The sequence below is a fragment of the Myotis daubentonii genome, chromosome 10 (assembly GCF_963259705.1).
Source record: "Myotis daubentonii chromosome 10, mMyoDau2.1, whole genome shotgun sequence".
Taxonomy (NCBI): Eukaryota; Metazoa; Chordata; class Mammalia; order Chiroptera; family Vespertilionidae; genus Myotis; species Myotis daubentonii.
Genome location: NC_081849.1, coordinates 4,305,544 through 4,320,983, shown reverse-complemented (window position 1 = coordinate 4,320,983; position 15,440 = coordinate 4,305,544). Strand labels below are relative to the sequence as shown.

General features: G+C 62.2%; 1 protein-coding gene across 1 annotated transcript in view; it reads right to left on the bottom strand.

Moving 5' to 3' along the window:
• Positions 1–8,698: 8,698 nt before the first annotated feature.
• The window catches only part of SHH (sonic hedgehog signaling molecule), a 9,633-nt gene continuing 2,891 nt past the window's right edge, over positions 8,699–15,440 (bottom strand). The window contains exons 2-3 of the mRNA XM_059711362.1: positions 13,128–13,389; positions 8,699–10,460 (exon numbers count right to left, since the gene is read on the bottom strand). Of these exons, the coding sequence (XP_059567345.1) occupies positions 9,673–10,460; positions 13,128–13,389 (1,050 nt within the window). The 3' untranslated portion in view covers positions 8,699–9,672. The remainder of the gene's footprint in view (positions 10,461–13,127; positions 13,390–15,440) is intronic.

The window sequence follows — 15,440 nt, the reverse complement described above, 5'->3', positions numbered from 1 at the left end:
TTCCAGGCTGCAGTGCCCGCTCCTGCTGTCCGAACCTGCCTGCCCCCAGCAAAGTCCCTGCACCTGGGGTCTGTCCTCCACGCGCCTGGCCTTGCGCAGCCCACAGCCGCAGTGCCGGCCTGGGGGGTCTGCTGGCTCTGCCTCCTGCCCCAGCTCTGGAAGCCATGGGGGGTGGGGAGGGTCCTTTCTCCTCATGCTGCTTCCTGAGAACCCAGGTCCTTGGAAGAACCGGAGGTGACACTGCCCTGAGCCTCCCACCGTGGTCACCTGCCACGGTCGCCTCCACCCCCGTGGCTGCCCTCCCTGGTGAGGGCCACCCCCCCCCCCCCCCCGATGGCTGATCTGGTCACTGCTCACTCCTGTTCCTCCCGTCATGCTTAAGAAATGTCATTTCCACACGTCTGGGATCAGGCAACGTCTGAACTGTGGAGACCCACGTGTCCCCTCGCTCCCGAAGCCCCCACGACCGCCTGCACCGCCGGCCACGACGCGGGACACAGGCATGAAGTGTTGCTGGTCTGTGAAGTCCTGTGACGGCACAGCAACAGTTTACAGTGAGCCCCACATGTTGAAAACCCCCCTTTTTGTTGAGAACATAAAGCGACGTTAAGTGAGGGGCCCCAGGAAGCTGCTGCCACGGCGCTGGCTCCTCACCTGCCGTCTCCAGGTGCTGTTCCTGCCTCACCTGTGGGGGTTCTCTCTCTGGGGGAGGCTCCTGAGTGCCCTGCCTTGGCGGGATTATCTGGGTCAGGTCCCTGCTCTTCCTCAAGGCAGTGAGCCCAGCAGTGCTCCCTGGGAGGTGGGGTGCTGCCGGGCCCTCACTTTCCCATGAAGACCCAGGGCCCCTCCTCTCTGTGCTGGTTCCTGAGACAGGGCCCCGAGGCCCTGAGGTGGGTCTTCCTGACGGCGGTTTCGGAGCTGCCCAGCAGGTGGCGCCCAACGACAGGGACTCGGCTCCCCTGGGCTAGGCCTGCGGGCCCAGCACAGCAGCGGTGGCACCTGGTCGTGCCCGTGCTGTCACTCAGTCACTTCACTCGCTCCTCCACCAGCTCAGTCTTTACAGAGAGCCCCCCACGTGGCATTCCCGCAGCGACAGCCAGGACAGACCCCGCCAGCCCCAGCGCTGCCCCCGTGAACCCGGCCATTCTCCAGGCATCTGGTCAGACAAGCTAGGAATGTCAGAGCTGGGCCGACCTCGGTCTGGGGACCGACCCCTCCTATCACACGTGGGGGCCTGGGCCTGAGGAGTGGGCGTGGCCCAGCCAGGACGCTGCTGGCTTCGTGCAGATCTGAGACCAGAGCCTGGCTCCTCAGCTCAGCCCGGGAGTCGCCCCGACAATGAGAATATTTGGGGGATGCCTTGAGTCTGGAAAAGCGAGTCTTATCGGTTGGTGGACACCCTGCCATCCGTTTCACTGCCTCACCCCGACCTGCCAGGCCCCTCTCTGAAGGCTCCCCGGAGGGTGGAGACGCTCTTTTGACCAGCCCACGGCAGGTTCTAGAAGTGGCAGCCACCAGGGCCTGCACGCCCGCAGGTCATCGGTGGCTGTCCCAGACTTACTGTGACTGAGGCCATTAGGACGCACTTGGAGGGGACACAAAACAACACAAAACACCTCTTAAACCTTTTCAGGTTAAGATGTTTTATTTTTGCTGACACTCTACTAGAGTCACTGGGAAGATGTCAGTGTGTATCCTGCCCAATTTTTTCTAAGAATGTATGTATACACGCATGCATGCGAACACGCACAAACACACATGTACACACACGCACACAAACACGCACACAGCACACAAACACACCTGCATGCACATGTGTGTGCACACTTGCACACGAATGGGAGCCCACTGCATGTAATGTTTTGGAGATAGCTTTCGCCTGTGTAATATTATGTTGTGAGTACTTTCTCACGACGCTATTTTGTGTCGTCTTCCATAGCAGAGTGGTGTCTGTTGGACGACACACACTCGGTAGTTGTTTAACTCCCCTCAGCGGTGGATGCGGAGGTCACTGCCCAGGTCTACGCCATTGTAGAAACCACCGGAAAGCGCCAGTCTGTGGCCAGGTCCTTGGTGTCCGCGCTAAGAAAGTGGGATTGCCCAGTCGATGAATCGGTGAAACCCCAAGGCCAGGATAACTTACGTCCAATTGTGAATAAAGGTCGAATTCATTTCCGCTCCGTGTGACCCCACCTCCCAGTCGAGGCCAACCCCGAACATGGCCGTGTTTGTCCTGAGAACTTGGCTGGTGCTCTCAGCTGCCTTCAGGGACCCTGGGGCGCGGCCGGGGGCGGCCTGGTCGCCCCCTGCCCTCCGCCCGGGTGAGCTAACGAACACCTTGGCCCGTGAGTCCCACAGGGAGACGCCCCGGCTCCTGCCCTGGGCCGGGGGAGCTTGGAACATGCTTTCCTTTCTTCCAGTTTAACTTGCGCAGCGAGAACCTCAGGCCCGATTCAGAATCGCTGTCACTCACAGATGACGAGGGCGGGAAGGCGAGGAAGAGGGACCTGGGGAGGAGGAGGGCTCCCCTCGACTTGTCTCAGGCACAGCGACATGGCTTTCCACTTGGTGTGAAGAAACTGGCGGGAAGAGCGGGAATCCCTTAGGGTTTTCCTTGGTGCCCGAAACAGGCGTGGAGGTGGCTAACAGAGACCTGTGGCCCCAAACCAGACACTCACCACTAACAGCCCAGTGCCTTCTCCAGGCCCCTCCGCCGCTCCCCCCGAGATGTGCACCCCCCTCGCTCGATCCCTTGCCCGGGTTCACCATCACTGCCTCCCCCCCAGTCCTTCATATCCTCAGAGAAGATGTGGCATTGGGTGCTGTGTGTGGTCTACCCTGGGGCACAGCAGTTACAGCCCAGCTGGCTCTTTTGTGGCAGCTTCTGCTCTCGTCACCGGGTCTGGATGTCCTTGATGGCGTGGTCTGGACCCCACTCCAAGTCAGCGTATGGCCGGCCTCACAACACCGTGCATTCAGGAGAGCCGCCACCTGGTCACATGCCTGCATCCACCGGCCTGGCCCGCAGACACGGACACACACTGAGCCAGATGTCCTGGTGAATGGGGGGGGGGGGGGGCCGGCACAGGCCAGCCAGGAAAGCTCCCAGCCCTGAGAGCTGGGGCCTTTGAGAGAGCGGGCACCCTGCCGAGTGTGCCAGTGGGTGCCAGGCCATGGTCAGGGGTCCACTGGGCAGCCCCCGATTTGCCCGGCAGCAGAGGTTGCTCCCTCCGCCTGGTGCTCAGGCAGACGACAGCCTTTTAAACTCGTGTCTCTGACCCGAGAAGGCTCATTTCTGACCGAAGCCCTGGATTTCAGGGCCGACACGGAGCTGCCTATGAACAGCTCCGGTGCGGCCTCCTGGCTGCTCAGGACCTGGCGGCGCTGGGTCCAGGAGGGTGCGTGGCTTGTTTACATGAAATTGCAGAACCTGGGAGAGAGGAACAGGCCGGCTGCTCGGGGTCACAGGGCCCCATGGGCCGCCCTCTGCTGGGCCTGAGCCCTGGGTCCCTCAGCGTTCCAGCAGCTCATGGAATCACCTCCTCGTTCCCCAGCGGTTTCCAACCTGGGGGTCGCGACCCCTTTGGGGGTCGCCTAAGACCATCGGAAAACACACATATAATTACATATTGTTTTTGTGATTAATCACTATGCTTTAATTATGTTCGATTTGTAACAATGGAAATACATCCTGCATATCAGATATTTACATGACGATTCATAACAGTAGCAACATTACAGTTATGAAGTAGCAACGAAAATAATTTTATGGTTGGGGGTCACCACATGAGGAACTGCATTAAAGGGCCGTGGCATCAGGAAGGTTGAGAACCACTGCCCTAGAGGCTCCGTTTCCCCAGCGCAGCAGCTTTAATTTTCCTTTCTGACCCCTGGATCTGAGAATTACCTGACCCCTCTCCGCAGGGAGCCAGGCCAGGTGCTGGGGCGAGGACACAGGGGGGTGGCACTGCCGCACTAACTGTACCCTCAGGTCTCCAATGCCGCCTGTGGGACGACCCTTCCTTGGAGGCACTTCTGATGTTTGTTTGGATCAGCCCCCAGCTGATGGCAGGGCCCCTTCCCGGTGCATTGGCCCAGGTCCCCATCCAGGGTGTGCCTGCGCTGCCCCACCACGACCACCAGAGGGCGCTTGGACTCCACCCAGGGGCACACTCCTCTGCAGGCTGGTGATGCTGACCAGCTGGAGTTTTGGTGCAGAGGGGAGGAGGGATGGGCAGAGGCAGGGACAGGAGGCTGCCTGGGCTGGGCCCCAGGAGAATCCTGGGGACTTGGACCTGCCTGTCTCGGGGGTAAGGGGCGGGGTGGTGGTGGCCATATCGTCCCTGGCGGTGGCTGCAGCCTCCTGCCATGTGCACCTCGGGAGGGGCTGGCAGGCAGAGAAGGAGCCTGCGTTCTCAGTGGACCCCAGAGCTGGACGGGCTGGACATCCACCGAGGGGAAGCTGCGTGCCAGGAGGCCCTGCCGCACGCAGGAGAGAAGCAGCTCTATGCGAGGCCTTCGGGGGTCGGGAGCAGGGAGCCACGCCAGGCTGGCTGTGGGGGACGACGGTGCCTTCCACAGATGTCACCAAGTGAATGAGAACAGCCAAGCACCACAGCCACACCTGAACCTGGGGATCATGGCAGGGCCACCTGGCTGCGGGCCCCGGTGCTGATGCTCATTCCGCGAGGCTTTTTCTGAAACACCAATAGGTCCCCCACCCCACCCCACCCCCACCCCACCCACCCACTCCCACCCCCACCCCACCCACCCACTCCCACCCTCACCCCACCCACCCACTCCCACCCCATCCACTCCCACCCTCACCCCACCCACCCACTCCCACCCTCACCCCACCCACCCACTCCCACCCCATCCACTCCCACCCTCACCCTCACCCCACCCACCCCCACCCTCACCCCACCCACCCCCACCCTCACCCCACCCACCCACTCCCACCCCACCCCCACCCCATCCACTCCCACCCTCACCCCACCCACCCAACCCCACCTCACCCTCACCCACCCACCCCCACCCTCACCCTCACCCACCCACCCCCACTCTCACCCTCACCCACCCACCCCCACCCTCACCCTCACCCCACCCCCACCCTCACCCCACCCACCCACCCCCACCCTCACCCCACCCACCCACCCCCACCCTCACCCTCACCCACCCACCCCCACCCTCACCCCACCCACCCACTCCCACCCCACCCCCACCCCATCCACTCCCACCCTCACCCCACCCACCCAACCCCACCTCACCCTCACCCACCCACCCCCACCCTCACCCTCACCCACCCACCCCCACTCTCACCCTCACCCACCCACCCCCACCCTCACCCTCACCCCACCCCCACCCTCACCCCACCCACCCACCCCCACCCTCACCCCACCCACCCACCCCCACCCTCACCCTCACCCACCCACCCCCACCCTCACCCCACCCACCCACTCCCACCCCACCCCCACCCCATCCACTCCCACCCTCACCCCACCCACCCAACCCCACCTCACCCTCACCCACCCACCCCCACCCTCACCCTCACCCACCCACCCCCACTCTCACCCTCACCCACCCACCCCCACCCTCACCCTCACCCCACCCCCACCCTCACCCCACCCACCCACCCCCACCCTCACCCCACCCACCCACCCCCACCCTCACCCTCACCCACCCACCCCCACCCTCACCCCACCCACCCACTCCCACCCCACCCCCACCCCATCCACTCCCACCCTCACCCCACCCACCCAACCCCACCTCACCCTCACCCACCCAACCCCACCCTCACCCTCACCCCACCCACCCCCACCCTCACCCCACCCACCCACCCCACCTCACCCCCACCCACCCACCCCCACCTCACCCCCACCCTCACCCCACCCACTCCCACCCTCACCCCACCCACCCACCCCACCTCACCCCCACCCCACCCCACCCCCACCCCACCCCCACCCCACCCCCACTTCTCACAGGGCTCCTGCTTCCCTGGGTGTGTGGGGTGGTCCAGTGCTGAGGGAGGAGGCGGGCACAGTCTGGCTGAGGGTTTCAGCTGGGACTTGGAGGACGTGGGCAGGGCAGACCCAGGGAGAGGGCCCGTGGGCACGGCTGCAGGTTCTAGAAGGAAACTGTGTCCTCTGCCCTCCGCCCTCCGCCCTCTGGGAGGGTGCTGCCCAGGATGCGATTCTACCAGGAGCCAAGTTCTACGTTTTCTGGGGCGTTTTTCCTTGGATTTTTGGCATAATATTCCTCATAATTTATCTTTATTTTTTCAGATTTCTGGACCTTACTTAAACCAGTCTCCCCTTCTAGGGACATGGCTGCCCTCACGCTGAGAGCCAACGGCGCCATGGAGGACGCGGATCTCCCACGGGTGTCGGCGTCTCCTTGGAGGGGGACCCAGCGCCCGTTTCTATAGGGAAATGGGAATTTTAAGATTTTCTCCATAATCAGGAAAATCAAGCTCAGCCGAAAGGAGAGGAGCATCTCCCAGGACAGACACTGTCCGCAGGTGGCGGCCAGCGGCAGGGTCCTCCCCGCCTCACAGGTGGCTCCTCCCCCTCAGCTCCCGCTGCTCCGCGGGGAGCTAGCCTGCCGCACGGGGCCGGGGGCCGGGGCAGGCGCCGTCCTGGACCCGGGACCCTCCTGTGCTGTGACAGTGTCCCCGGCCGCGGTCACCCTGGCCCACCCTCCACCCCAGCTTGGTTTGGGCAAGGGATCTCCAGTGGGGGGACACAGCTCTTTCAGAGCCCGGACGGCCAATGTGCCAGGCTTGCGGGCGGGCTGCCAGGACGGGGTCTGACACCTGCTCGGCCGGCTCTGGGAGCTGGAGGCCTGCGCACCCCGTGCTGCCACAGAGCTCAGACTTCACTCCTCCTCGCACGGCCCGAGCTGTCCTTCCCCTGCAGCCGCCCCCCCACCCCCCCGTCGTTTAGAAATATGAACACCCACCTGAGTGCTGGGCCTGTGAACCGGCTGGCTGCACCCGGCCTCCAGCCGGCATCCCGCCCTCGAGGCGCCCCCGGCAGAGGGCCGGTGAGACTCGGGCTCCTGAGGGTTCTGTGACTTGCTCCTAAGAAGTCATTTGGAAATCACACCCCCTGGGCGGGTGTTCTTCCAGAAGGAGGGACTGACTGCTTTTCCGAGTCACCAGAGAACCTGGAACGCGGAGCAAGAGCCAGCCCCCAACTCCACCCACAGCTGGCCCGCAGGCCGGCACGCTGTTGTTTTCTTGCCAAATCTTGCAACCAACCGGCCTTCTGGGCAGGCCTGCCTGACGGTCCCCCTGTGGCTGCGATGACAGCAAAGGGCTACAGCCAGGCAGAATAAGGTGCCTCTGCCCAGCCCCAGCCTGACGGGAGCCTCCCTGGAGGCCCGGGAGGTGAGGCCTTTCGCACTCAAGTGCGGCCCCTGGAGACCGCGGGGGTCCCCACGTGGCCGTGAGGGACAGGGAGGCTCCCCCAGAACACAGCGCAGAAAGCCTGCCGCGTCTGGAATTATCCACACGGTAGAGCACAAGGACCACAGCTGAAGCACCTGCTGAGGTGCGTGTTTGACGGAGGAGAGGCGCCGAGTCCCAGGCCGATGGAGCGACGCCACGCGTGCACTTTGAAAACTCGTGGCCCCGTTAGCCCTAAGGACGGAGAAGCGGGGCGTGAGCGGCAAGCGGCGGGAGCGCTGCCTCCCTGGTGCCCTGGGTCTGCTTTCTCCGGAGGCAGCGTCCATTAGTTGTCCATGAAAAAGAGTTCTTCATGTAAAGCTGGAGAAATGCTGAGGCGGCCGGGACTGGGTAAGGAAAGTGAGACACGGCCGCACGCCCGGCTGCAGGGGGCGCCGCGGGCACTCCCAGAGCTGGTGGCCAGGACGCTGCCTTCACCGCTGGTTACTCAGGTGGGTCACCACAGCCAGGGATGCTGGTGAGCCCACAGCTTCCGGTTTACCTTCCACCAACTTACAGACTTAAACAGCCAACAGACCAGAAACCACCCGATGCCACCAGGGCGGTAAACTCTGAACCTGCTAACAGCCCACACGACCAGAAAGAAAGCTTTTCCAGAGAAATCAGGACCCTCCACCTCTTGCCTAGCAGCCCGGCCATGGGCAAGCTCCAGCGCCACCAAAGAAGAGCTGTGCCCTAGGGGCGCCAGTCCATGCCCGGCTGCCGCTCCAGGCGGACACGTTGGCCATAGAGACCCCGGGACCTGAGGCCTGAGGCTGTGTCGGGAGAGGCCAGGATGCGCACTCTGTAAGGGGCCTGCCCTGGATTTGGGGGAACTTGAGGACAGGCTGTGGGAGGTTCCACCAAGATCAACACCCTGTCCTCTCCTCGGGAACCCTCCTTAAAGGGCCCCCAGGACTTTGGGAAGCAGCCAGGGACCTCCCTGCAGGGCCAGGGAACACAGCATCCAGCGGGGCAGCCGAGCCCAGCAAACAGGTCTGCCCACAGCTCCAGGGAGCCTGGGCCGCCTCTGGGCCCATGGCTGGCAGAGCGCTGAACAGTACCCAGCACAGCACCCCAACCTAGGAGTGTAGATCGCACCATGACACAAACAGAGCTGAGGTTCCCCAGGCCGAAACCCACGCGGGGTGCGGCGCATTCACAGTGTGTCATCCCAACACACGATGTTGGGAACTGGGGGCCGCCGGGAGCAGAGGGCTGGCGGGGCTCTCAGGGATGACATGCTAACCAGGCTGTGCGCGGCACGCTTTATTTCTACAAAACTATTACAAAACGTTCAAAAATACAGTTTAGTAAATTTACAGCAGTTATTCTCAATTTATTAATGCAAAAAACATCCTTGTTTATCTCTGTACAAACTACAGGCTCCATCCACATGGGCTCATTGCTATGTGCACTTTTAAAAAATATCATTTTCTAATAAATTCTTTAAAGTTAAAAATAACAGATCGTCCAGTTTGTCAAAAAAAAAAAAAAAGAAAGAAAGAAAGAAAGAAAAGTGTATGTGTGAGTGTGTAACAGTTTTGACTTCCAAGAATGTGGCCAAAATGGTGATGCCAAAGCAAATATTCATCCATGAGGATACCAGAAGAGATGACTGTGACCTTGGAAATTAGTTAAATTAAAAATAATATATTTTCATATTTTACACTATTTCAAAAATGAAATGTAATTCAGTTAGGTATTGATCTCTCAAAAAATCTAATTTACAATTCTGTGTATAAAAATAGACTTTGTGGACCCCAGAAGCTGAGTTCACACGCGCTGAGGAGCAGAGCTGGGAGAGCAGGCTGGCGGCGGAGGGACGTGTAGAAAAATAGACTCTGTGCAGGTCGCTTGGCCTCACACCTCTCCCCCGTGAGAACAGTTCACACGACAATAATAAATTACCCAAGAAACAAACTATTTAAGGCTCTTGAAGGTCCGGTTCATATTATTTAAAACATCTATTCATACCAAACAAATAAATAGCCAGGAGAGGTGAAAAAACTCAAAATAAAACAACCAAAAAATTCAAAAAATAGATATGAACTAAACACGACGCCAGAGCTTCCCGGGTCTTGGTTTCCTTATCGCCTATTTTGGGTTGTCCTACTTCATTATTAATATTATTTATTATGATAATGAACGCCTCATTCCGTGCGCTTCCCCGTGTCTTCTGCTGTATCGTGCTGTTGCCCCCGCCCCGCCCGCCCCGCCGCAGGCCTTCAGCTGGACTTGACCGCCATGCCCAGCGGGTGCAGGGCCTCGCTGTCCAGCAGCCAGGTGCCTATTTGGTAGAGCAGCCGCGAGTACCAGTGGATGCCCGCAGCCCCCGGCGCGTGCGCGGCCCCTGGCGCCCCCGGTTCGGGCTGGGGGACGCGGCCGCCGCCCCCGCCCCCGCCGTCGCCGCCACGGAGCGTGCGCACGGGCGCCAGCGCGGCCAGCAGCGCGTGCGCCAGGCGGAAGGGCGCGAAGGCCCTGTGCGCCCAGTTGTGCTCCTCGATGACCGCGTAGCACGACGCCAGCACCCGGTTGATGAGGATCGTGCCCTGCGCCGTGAGCGGCGCGTAGGCGCCCGTGGCCTCCTCGCGTAGGGTCACGCTGTGCACGGCGGCGGGCAGGAGCCGGCGGTCCCCCCCGCGCTCCGCCACCACGTACACGCGCTGGCCCGGCCGCACGCGGCTGGCGAAGAGCGCCCGGCGCCCCGGCGCGCCCCCCGGCGGCCGACCTGCGCCCGAGTCGTTGTGCGGCGCGACAAAGAGCAGGTGCGCAGCGGTGAGCAGCAGGCGCTCGCGTGGCTCCCGCGTCTCGATCACGTAGAAAACTTTCTTGGCGCCGTCGTCGCGGTCCAGGAAAGTGAGGAAGTCGCTGTAGAGCAGCTGGCCCCGGTCGTCGGCCGCCAGCACGCGGTCCCCGGGACGCAGGTCCTTCACCAGCTTGGTGCCGCCCTGCTCGAGGTGCACAGTGGCGGTGCCCGGGAAGCAGCCGCCGGATTTGGCCGCCACCGAGTTCTCTGCGGGGAAGAGTGAGAGGAAAGCGGTCAGAGGGATGAGTCGCTAGACCCAGGCGCGGGTGGGGAGGGGCGCACGCGTGGTGTCCCGCGCGCTCAGACGAGGATGCGCGCGGCTCGGAGAGATTTGGAAGGGCTGGTTCCGCGCAGACCTCTCTGCCCAAGCCCCACCGCCAGGGCGACAAACTTCAGATGCAGACACATTCCTTCAGGACTCTTTCAGGATTGGATTGGCGGCGGTAAAGGGCGGCTAGCCCGCTGCTTCCTTCCTCCTTCCTCCCACCCGCCCCTGCTCAGCACACACCCAGCTTCGCCGCGAATTCAGAAGGTGTTTGCTCTCCACTTGGATTCCTCAGGAAGCCTCCTTGAGCTCACCGGGCGCCGGGGCGCGGCGCCCCCTCCAGCGCTCTAGCACCCGGCTACGCCGCGGGGACCCCTCACCCGCCCGCCCCCAGCGCCCAGCTAGGGCCCTCGGTGTCAGGAGACGGGGCGGGGGTGAAAATAGCTGCAGTAGTTGTAGCAACTGGACAAACATTCCAGAGCACCGGCGGAGGTGTGACACCCGGGCGGCGCGGATTTTCCTAGTGAATCCAATACAGGGCCCGCGCGGTCACTGCGGAGGCTGTGCTCACAGGGACGCGCTCGGCAGAGGGACACTTCCCTCTCCCCGCTCCCAGCCGCCCGCCGCCCCTCCCTGTTTGCTCAGGTGCAGCCCTGCGCCCCCCGCGGTTCACACGCGGCTCTCCAGAGCCGGCCTCACCAGCACTATTTGCACAGCCAGGCCTCTCTCCAAGCTCTCAAGATGTGTATTTGAATTTTAAATGGCGGGGCTGCGGCAGCGCTGGAAGCCGCCGGTTCTCAAGGCCCCTTGACGACGCGCTGTTTGGAGCCTCCGCCGCTCTCGGGGGCGCACTGTCCCGAGGACAATGGTCGGAGCGGCGGCGCGCTGGGGGCCGGGAGGAGGGGCGCGGGGCCCAGTCTTCTTTGCATTCCAATCTCTGGGATCGTGCTTTTTGCAAATAGAGATCGGGAGAAAGAATCTTCCTGCTGGAATTACCGAGGGTTTTTAATCTTCTCATCGGTTTCTCCGGCATGAAGTGCGGGCCTGGCCGTGGGAGGCCGCCGCAGTCCCCGGAATGCGGCCCGGGGCGCGGGCAGCCTGAGTCCTCGAGTCGCACGACCCTGCTTGACACGCAGCGCGCCGCGCCCGGCCGTGTGCGCGGAATGCCAATGAGCTGCTCTGTGCGCGGGTCTGCTCCCGCGGGGCCCTGTGGCCGGATTGCCGCTGCTCATTTTCGAGGCGACCTCTAGGGAACACCCCCGCAAAGAGCACCCCCGCCAGGGGGACCCCACGGACAGGGGTGGCCCCAAGAAGTGCAGCCACGAGGTCCCGGGAAGGGAGCGCGGTTGACTGCGGGGTGGGGAGGGGGTCAGGGGAGCGGCAGTAGGGAAGAACCCGGCAGAAAGTTCCCCGCGGGGCCCCGCTAAGTGGAGGCGCAGCGCCGCCTTTCCCAACTCCTAAGGCGGGGACGCCTCCCCAGCGTCCCTGACACTCCTTTTCTTTCTGGTGTGAATAGAAGCCACTATTTTCCTTACCTACTAAGTCTTTTTCTACTCACATCTGCTATTAAAATACAGCTTAGGAGAAACAGGCAAAACCGGGGCGAGCGGGGAGACACGGTTCCTCGGAATTCGGTGTGAACTGTTTTGCTAACTGCGCCCGCTCAGGCTTCACGGAGGTGGGCGCCCGCTCAGGCTTCACGGAGGTGGGCGCCCGCTCAGGCTACACCGAGGTGGGCGCCCGCTCAGGCTACACGGAGGTGGGCGCCCGCTCAGGCGACAAGGAGGTGGAGCAAACAGTCGCCAAGTTGGGACATTCGCGCGTGTGGGCGTACAGCCTTCCCTCCGGAGCGATTCCTTGCCAGCGACTGCGCGGGGTGGTGCAGGCCCGGGGAAGGGAAGCGCTCCTGGCCCACCAGCCGCGGCTGCAGGCTCCGCTTCCAGGCCCTGCCTGTGGCACGGCGAGCTGCTGCTAACGAGCCTGGCGGTGCTTCTGGGCTGGCGGTGTCCAGATGTTGGAAGTGGTGGCTGCTGAGTTTATTGCTCCCACCAGGCCTCTCCCCAAGGGCTGTGCCAGTGAGTTAAGTTAGTTTAGAATCCGCAGGCGCTTGCGGGCAGGGGAGAGGACAGGGGCCTACACCCTGGACACAAGTTCCTGTTCTGGGGTGGGTGGTGGAGGGTGGGGGACGGTTGATTCTTAAGCCCTAAATGAGAGGAAGGATGAAGCCAGAGCTGGCTAACAGCAGGGCTGCAGTCTCTCATCAGGAGAGTGTCTCCCATCTTTCTCCCCTCACTCCGCCACCTCCAGTGGGCGCTCCAGAAGCGGGAGGTGTCTCAGGAGCCACATGCCCCCTGCATCAGTGTTCAAAGGACCTCTGGCCTTTGCAGCCTTAAACGGGGACGTGCAATGCCTGGCTGGGGACGAGCCTCACAGAGTACATGCCCACTGCAGAAACACATGCCCTTCTCCGGCCCTCGAGCCCCCTCCCTATTTCTTTTGCTTTGCCTTGAATCAGGCCACAGGGCACACAGGTGACATCTTGTGGGCGGATCTGGAGCTGGAAGATGGGGGTACAGAACGGGGGGGGGGGGGCGGGGGAGGTCACTCACCTGCTTTCACAGAGCAGTGGATGTGTGCTTTGGATTCGTAGTACACCCAGTCGAAGCCCGCCTCCACGGCCAGGCGCGCCAGCATGCCGTACTTGCTGCGGTCCCGGTCGGACGTGGTGATGTCCACGGCGCGGCCCTCGTAATGCAGTGACTCTTCAGAGTGGTGGCCGTCCTCGTCCCAGCCCTCGGTCACCCGAAGCTTCACTCCTGGCCACTGGTTCATCACTGAGATGGCCAAAGCATTTAACTTGTCTTTACACCTCTGCAGAGAGAAGGGGGCAGCGTGGACATTAGCATCTGGCCCACACCCACTTCCCCAGGCGGCTCAGAAGACTCCCTTGCAGACTCGGGGTGCCAGAGGTGAGGCCTGGAGGGGGCGCCAGGCTGGGAAGGGGTGTTTGCAGGAGGAGCAGCTCCTCTTTAGAGATGAGCTGAGGGCCTGTTTCCAAACCCTGAATGAGCAGAGCTCCTACCCCAGCCTGGGGAGCAGATGAGACTTTGGGGGGAGGAGTGAACTGTGTGTTTTCAGACAAAGGCTGCAGAACTTACCAGGGGTACCCTTGACCATGCCTTGCACCTTCCCCAAGGTGTCCCCCACCCACTGCACCCCTTGCTGTGGCCCATTTCTCTGCACCTGTGAGGGGCCCCACCCTTCTCCCTGGGGAGGGCACACTCCCTCACCTGGAGGACAGAGGGAGGCCCAAGGTGCAATTTTGCAGAAATCAAGCAAAATACACTACTTCTTAAAGAGCCCAAAGCCTCACCTTATCTTTGGACCCTCCCTCCTGCCCTAGGCCTATCTGAGGTGAGAATTAAGCCAAAGGTAGAGAGGGAGGGGGGACGCTGATAGCAGAGCTGAGGGTGGGCGAGAGCCAGCAGTGAAAGGCCCAGTGAGTTATAATTTTCAATGTGGCCGGGGCGGGCCGGACGACAAACAGTCTTTATCTGAAAGCCGCATTCCTCGGCCGGGACTCTTTCCCCGGCTTGGCTGAGGGCTGGTCGAGCCTCTTGTTTTCCTTAACCTGCTCCCTTCCCCCTCTTGTTTTCTTGGCTCCAGCGCAGAATGGTGTCCGGCAAGTTTGAAGAACAAACTTCAGAGGTGGAGGGAGGAGGTGGGGAGGGAGAGAGGGCGTGGGGCGGCAAGTGGGGGATGGGGAGTCAGAAAGGCCTGAGGCCAGGGAGCCCTTCGCCTTGGGGACTGTGCCTCCACCCGGCCTTTGCCTACCCCCCCCACCCCCCCCACCGGGAAGCTGCCCGTGGGAGTCAGGAAAAGAGCAGGCGGGAGGCACAACAGGGTGCGTGGAGCTGGCGTCTCCCACATCCCCGCATATTCCGGGTCCCAGAGAAGGAAGCAATAAAACAGCTGAATCAAGTGTGCGTTTGTGTGGCTGCGAACGCGCTGGGAGCGCATCCTGCTGCGGGCGGGGTGCGGGATGGAAAAGGAAGGACAAGGACACAGCCCTGACGGCATCCCCAGAGGCCGACTCCCAGGGAGGCGCGCGACAGTTTCAAGCTGGTGTCTGCAGAGGGCAGGCTGGCCTCCTCCAGGCGCGCGGGCGCTCGGCTCCCCGCTGGACCCCAAGAACCGCGGGAGGGACTCCTCTCCTAAGCGGGGGGAGGGGCGTCCTTGCAGACCGGGATGTGATAGATTGCGCAACAGGAAAAGCCCTGTGTATTTGGCAGCAATAAAACGCAGTAATACGGTTGTAGAGTTAAACATACAACAGAGGGGGGAGGGCGGCCCTGGTGGCAGGTCAGCGCTTGCAGGTTTCTGGGCCTGACAGCCGTTTTCTTAAAAAAAAAAAAAAAAAAAAATTAGGAGGGCAGAGTGTGAGTGAGGTCATCTTGAGGATTGAACGCGTTTTACATGAAAATCAATCCGTAAACTAAGGTCAGCCGGGATGCGGAGCGGCGGCGCAGGCGCACACCGCCTACGCGCACACGCAGACACCCGGCGACCCGAGCCCCATCCCGCCCAGCTCGGCTCTCCTGGGGGCACGTGGAGCTCTCAGCAGTGCCCCCTGGGGCAGCTGGCTGGGGGCGGGGGAGGGCAGGATGGGGAGGACTCGGGGCCACCCTCGCGCCCAGAGCTGCGCCACTCGGACCAGAGGTGAAGGACGCCGGCGAGGACGCAGGCCCAGGAAGGCCCGACTCGCTCCCCGCGCCCCCCCCTCCCGCCCTTCCCGGAGCGGCCGCGGCCAAAGCCGGGAAGCCCAGGACGGTCATCAATTCACTGGGTCGTGTGCCGCGAATCAAGCCCGGCTCTTGTGCAGCCACCGTGAAGCCCAGCGGGGCCGCCGGGCCGCTTTGTGT